General features: G+C 36.8%; 1 protein-coding gene across 2 annotated transcripts in view; it reads right to left on the bottom strand.

Annotated features, from left to right (window-relative positions):
- The window catches only part of DCP2 (decapping mRNA 2), a 44,418-nt gene that overhangs the window by 9,009 nt on the left and 28,650 nt on the right, over window positions 1-6,759 (bottom strand). The window contains exons 9-10 of one of the 2 annotated variants that reach the window (XM_024246596.3): window positions 3,935-4,039; window positions 1,166-1,217 (exon numbers count right to left, since the gene is read on the bottom strand). In XM_024246596.3, coding sequence (XP_024102364.1) covers window positions 1,166-1,217; window positions 3,935-4,039 — 157 coding nt within the window. 2 annotated transcript variants of the gene reach the window in all.

The raw sequence follows: 6,759 nt of genomic DNA, 5'->3' as shown, positions 1-6,759 counted from the left end.
GAGGAGAAATAATAGACCGTTCAATAAATGGTACTGGGAAAAATGGATATCCACATGCAAAAGAACTGGATCCTTATCATATACCAGACATAAAAATGAACTTGAAAGGGATGAAAGACTTAAATGCAAGACCCGAAACTGTAGCGTTCCTAGAAGAAAACAGGGAAAAAAGCTCTCTGATGCCGATCTTCACAACGATTTTTTTTTGGATATGACCCCAAAAACACAGGTAACAGAAACAAAAATAAACAAGTGGGACTGTATCAAACTAAATTCTAATGATAGTTCCTTTCTTCGTAGTTAACAGTAACTTTCCATAATAGGGTTAAGGCATCTCTTTCAAAATAGCATTATCTTGCTTAAATCACAGACAGTATTACAGAAAAAGAATATGATAATGCTTTTCATTTCTCAGGCTTTTCTATATGAAAGCCTTAAATTTAGATGGTGAATAAATGAGTATCTACTGCACAGGAAATTTCATACAATTCAAAATAGCACCTAAGAAAAAAGTCTACTGCACTTCCAAGTAGCATCTACTAAATCAGTATTTAACAAAGAGCTTTCTACATTCACCAGGATTACTTTCCAAATCAGACAACACACCTAGTTTTCATAACCGAGGAAGGAGAAATTGCAAGTATCTTTAATAAAACCCATACTTAGTATCACCTTAAAAAGTTGAACATTGCCTCCAAAAGAGGGAAGAATGTTCCTTTTAATTGGAAAAAAGGCATACAAATTTACTAACGTGTGTATGGTAAGAACCACAGTGATTACCTCCCAAAAATGTTCCCCTTCTAAAGTCAGTGCAACCCTTATATAGATCTGAGAGTGAGGTTTCCTAGCCTTTACAATACTGGATTCTTTCTACTCTCACCAAATCCTTATGCAATTATTTACGTATTTAAAATATTCATGCATAGCACTAAGGCTTAACATTCATAAAAGAAACGGCACAGTCTGAAGGCAAGTAATTTATCTAAATGAATTTGTTTCATCCAGTTTCTTAGAGAACTCTACATACACGAACTCTTTCTACAGAACATGTGCAACTCTTCCTGCTTAACTATCACAGATCACATACGCCCACTAAAATCAAAGTTAGGTAAACCAAACCAAATCCCACAAGGCAGAGATTATAAAAAGATAGGAAATGACTTGCCTGTTTCAAAATTATCCTGAAGTTTCCGTGGATGAAGTTTCTTTTCGCACTTCTATTTAAAAAAAAACACACACATACAACACAGTCACCAGTTATTTCACTTATTAAAAATCAAAAGATGTATTATCCAATTTCTCATGGAGAAAACTGAACCAGGAATATGTAATCATCATCCCATTCTCTCACCAGTATTTCTGTATTTACTTTTCACACCTAAAATTTTTTTTAGTTCTTGATTACATACATACACATTATAAAGACATCAAAAAAATAGACAAGTATTGGCTAGGTGTGGTGGCTCACGCCTGTAATCCTAGCACTTTGAGAGGCTGAAGCAAACAGATCACTTGAGGCCAAGAGTCTGAGACCAGCAAAATCACCTCCCAACATACTTTATTTCTAAAACACAAAAATCAGCCAGAGCTAATTAATTTAGCTGAGGTGGCCAGGCACAGTGGCTCACACCTGTAATCCCAGCACCGTGGGAAGCCAAAGCATGAGGATCACTTGAGCCCAGGAGTTCAAGACCAGTCTGGGCAACATGGTGAGACCTATTTCTACTAAAAAAATAAAATAAAAAAATACAAGAATTAGTAGGGTCTGGTGCCATGCACCTATAGTCCCAGCTACTCTGGAGGCTGAGGTGGGAGGACTGCTTGAACCAAGAGGTGGAGGTTGCAGTGAGCCAAGATCGCACCACTACATTTCAGCCTGGGTGACAGAGCAAAACCCTGTCTCAAAAAAAAAAAGAGCTGAGGCAAGAAAATGGCTTGAGCCCATAAGTTCAAGGCTACAGTAAGCAATGTACGTGCCACTGTACTCTAGACGACAGAGCGAGGCCCTGTCTCAAAAAAAAAAAAAAAGAAAAAAAAAGATTATTCATTACATTTCTCAACCCAGAGCTAATTAGTATTATATTTTTCTAGCTTTTTCCTATGAAGATGTGTGTTAACATCTTTTCATAAAATTGCAAACTTTAAATGGAATTATATCATACATACTAGTGTCTGATAATTTTTAAAAATAGAATATATTGTGAACAAATTCCTTTTTCAATAAATGTACATTGTCATTTTTAGCAACTTCATGGTAACCAACTGCACAGATCTACGATACTGTATTTAATATCATCTTCTTCAATATTTGTTTTCCATGTTTTCATCATAAAGGGGGTGAACATTCTTTATATTCCTCTTCTGGGGAAAAGGTGAACACTTTTTTAGGGTTTTGAGATAGCAAACTCCTCTCTAGAAGGTTGTACCAATTAGTAATTTTTATGTGTTACCAATACACTCAAAACACAACTGGGTTATTTCTTTTCATCTTTGCCAATCTGATCGGAGAAATGTATCCCATTTCAATTTACATTCTTTGACCACACATACAGTTTAACACTTTTATGTGTTTATCAGTCCCTTTTATTTCTTCTCTTAAAAACTGCTCATATACTTACTCTGTCATTAACTTTTGTCTTAAACAACTTTTAAAAATCTATTCAAAGTTCTTCTAGACAAATTTGAGAGTAATTTGTGAAGTTCTCCCAAAAAATCTGCAAAGAATTTTATTGGTATCATATTAAACTTACACATTAATTTGAGGACAATTAACACTTGTACAATATTATCAATAAATTATCTGTCGGCCAGGAGCCGTGGCTCACGCCTGTAATCCCAGCACTTTGGGAGGCGGAGGCAGATGGATCACGAGGTCTGGAGATCGAGACCATCCTGGCCAACATGGTGAAACCCTGTCTGTACTAATACAAAAAAAAAATTAGCCAGGGGTGGTGGCGCACACCTCTAGTCCCAGCTACTCAGGAGGCTGAGACAGGGGAATCACTTGAACCCAGGAGGTGGAGGTTGCAGTGAGCCGAGATCGTGCCACTGCAATCCAGCTTGGTGACAGAGCAAGACTCCGTCTCAAAAAAAAAAAAAAAAGTTATCTGTCTAGTTTTTGTTAAAAACAGCTGTTGAATTTTATTAAAAGCCTTTTAATCATCTACTAAGATTGTCTTCTCTGTTCTTGTCACCACTTTTATCAGACAGAAGAGAAATAATAATAAAGGTAAAGCAGTCAAATGAGTCATTAGAACTCAAATGAAGTAAATACCCAGGGAATTCAGGTAAAGTATTTTTGCTAAAAATTTGAAATTACTATTACTACTCACCAATAAATGAAAAACAGGTGAAGCTACAATAAGAAAACCTAATATACAAATATGAGAACTTACAGAAAAGATAACACAGGAGACTGTCAGTTATGAATTAACTTTTGGAGGACTGACTAAACAAAAGAATGAAAGAAATTGCTTTAAATTATTCAGTTATTTGTCATTAAGCAAAATCTAATGACAATAGCACCGGCTGTGTTTGTTTTTTTTTTATTTTCTAAACTCTATCAACTTGAAGAAAAAAATAGTTAAATCCCCCCAGACTTTTACCCTCACTGAAATAATACAGAGTATTTAGAAAAACATGGAGCAATAGCCAAATAATTGCTCTAGAGAACAGGTTTAAGTACACACTGATATTAAAATAAACAGCCACATAAAAAATTAGATGTACAATTGAATCAACATTATAAATTTGTAATTAAGAGCAGCCAGAGATTTTTAGTGTGAACAGTGCACAATTCAGCTACACAAAAATCCTACTAGTCTATCAATTAAAATAAGAACAAAGCAAGTGACATTCCTGTGCTTTGGCAATGCCCTTGTTTCACTCTTCAGAGGATGAACTGCCTACTTCGTGTGACAGCTATAACTCTTACCATCAAAGAATTCTGCTGCTTTGCAGGCTGAAGCCCATTTGTTCTTTTCTTTTGATTAGGTGAATCTTGATACTGTTTTCTGCCATTTCCCCTCATACTTTGATTCTGTTTTCCCAAAAAGAAATAAAATGAATCTATAGTATAATGTAATAGCACAAAAAAATACCCCATGAATATGTTTAGCTGGTTGAATCAAGTTAATTTTAGCAAAGCTTCTCCTACCCAAATTTTCATGAATCACCCTATCAATGTATTTTCTTATAGAATCAGTGCTTCCCAAAGCAAGAGTTCTCTAAAGGTATGAAATAGCAAATACACTTGCCCCTAGAAATCTTTCCACACCTCAGCCGGGCGCAGTGGCTCATGCCTGTAATCGCAGCATTTTGGGAGGCTGAGGTGGGCAGATCACGAGGTCGAGATGAGACCATCCTGGCTAACACAGCAAAACCCCGTCTCTACTAAAAATACAAAAACTTATCCGGGCGTGGTGGCACATGCCTATAGTCCCAGCTACTCAGGAGGCAGAGGCAGAAGAATCGCCCGAACCCAGGAGGCAGAGGTTGCAGTCAGCCGAGATGGCACCACTGCACTACAGCCCGGGCAACAGAGGGAGACTGTCTCTTTTTTTTTTTTTTTTTAAAAAAAAGAAAGAAAGAAAGAAATCTTTCCACACCTCTTGCCTTATCCCATGTCTGCTTATAGATCTCATTTCTAATGCATAAATGGAACCTCTCTGTAAAGGAATGCCGAGGGACATTGGCTACAGTTCTTAAAGCAGAAAATGAGTAGATGTAGTAATCAATTGTTACCCTAGAAATCTGCTTTAACTTATTAATAAGCAGTATTAATTTTTACAAAGTTTTTACTATATTTTTACAAAATAACAAAGATTACTATTATTTTTTTAAAATGGAGTCTCACTTTGTTGCCCAGGCTGGAGCGCAGTGCTTGGCTCTCTGCAACCTCCACCTCCCAAGTTCAAGGGATTCTCCTGCCTCAGCCTCCCGAGCAGCTGAGATTACAAGTACATGCTACCATGCCCGGCTAATTTTTGTTTTTCTAATAGGGACGGTGAAGGTTTTTACCATGTTGCCCAGGCTGGTCTCAAACTCTTGACCTCAAGTGATCCACCCACCCTGGCCTCCCAAAGAGCTAGAATTACAGGCGTGAGCCAACGTTCCTGGCTAAGATTTATGTTTTAAAATGTGGGCCATTATTCCTAAACTTAGACATGCAATAGTTTAAATCTTGCTATTAAATTGCTTTAAGATAATTTTCCTACCAAAAAATTCTTAAGTTTAAATTAAAACGAACATTTTAAACATTAATTTGTCGTTTGAGATATTGAAAAGATAGCTATTTGAGGACTGGCTAAAATAGAATAAATAGGAGGAACTTCTATATATATAAAATAAGAATGTTAATTTACATTCCAACCTATAGGGAAAAATAACCAGTTGCTAAAATAGCTGGAAAACAATAACCTAAGTAAGTGATGTGAGGGAAGTATGGCTTTGAATGACTCATGTTACTACACACTTTTAATTTAGTTTCATTCCACTCTTCCCGGCATGTTTTTTAATTGTGGTACAAAATACATACAATTTACCACATCAACCACTTGTGAATGTATAATTCAGTGGCATTTAGTATAGTCAGCATTACCCACTTCCCCAACTTTTATCATCCCAAACAAAAACTTCGCAACCAATAAACAGTAACTCCCTATTCTCCCCTCCCTCTAGCCTTGGTAATCTCTACTTTGTGTCTCTATGAATTTGCCTATTTAGGAATGGAATAACATTAATACGATATTTACCCTCTTGTGTCTGGCTTATTTCACTTAGCATAATGTCCTCAAGGTTCACCCATATTGTAGCATGCTTCAGAATTTTTTTTTTTTTTTTGGAGATAGGGTCTCACTCCCGTTGCCCAGGCTGGAGTGCAGTGGTGCCATCACAGCCTTGACTTCCCAGTCTCAGGTGATTCTCCCACCTCAGCCTCCTGAGCAGCTGGAACTACAGGCGTGCACCACCATGCCTGGCTCATTTTTTATATTTTTAGTAGTAGAGACATGCTGCCCAGGTGGGTCTCCAACTACTGGGCTCAAGTAATCCGCCTGCCTCAGCCTACAAAAGAGTTGGGATTACAGTTATGAGCCCCCATGCCTGGGCAGAATTTCATTTCTTAATTTCCTTCATTTAAAGCTGAATGATATTCCATTATGTGTATACACAACATTGTTTATCCATTCATCTGTTGACAGGCATATGAGTTGTTTCCCCATTTTGGCTATTGTGAATAATGCTGCTATGAACATTGGTATACAAGTTATCTGTTTAAGTTCCTGCTTTCAATTCTTTTGGGTATTACCTAGGAATGGAGTTGCTGAGTCACGTGGTAACTCTATGTTTAACTGTTTGAGAAATTGCCAAACTCTTCCACAGCGGTTGCACCATTTTACACTCCCATCAGCAATGCATAAGGTCTCCAATTTCTCTACATCCTCACCAATACTTGTTTTCTGTTTTTTTGTTTTTTATTATAGCCATCCTTATGGGTAAGAAGTGATATCTCACTGTGGAGATACCACTAATTATTAACAGTGTTCCCTAATGATTAATAATGTTGAGCATCTTTTGTGTACTTACTGGCCATTTGCATGTCTTCTTTGGAGAACTGTCTATTCAAGTCATTTGTCCAGTTTTAAATTAGGTTGTTTTGTTGTTGTTGAGTTCTAAGAATTCTTTACATATTCTGGCTATTAACCCCTTATATATATAATTTGCAAATATTTTCTCCTATTTTGTGGGCTACGTTTTCAC

The sequence above is a fragment of the Pongo abelii genome, chromosome 4 (assembly GCF_028885655.2).
Source record: "Pongo abelii isolate AG06213 chromosome 4, NHGRI_mPonAbe1-v2.0_pri, whole genome shotgun sequence".
Lineage (NCBI taxonomy): Eukaryota > Metazoa > Chordata > Mammalia > Primates > Hominidae > Pongo > Pongo abelii.
Note: the sequence above shows the minus strand (reverse complement) of the source record. Positions and strands in the feature narration are given on the sequence as shown.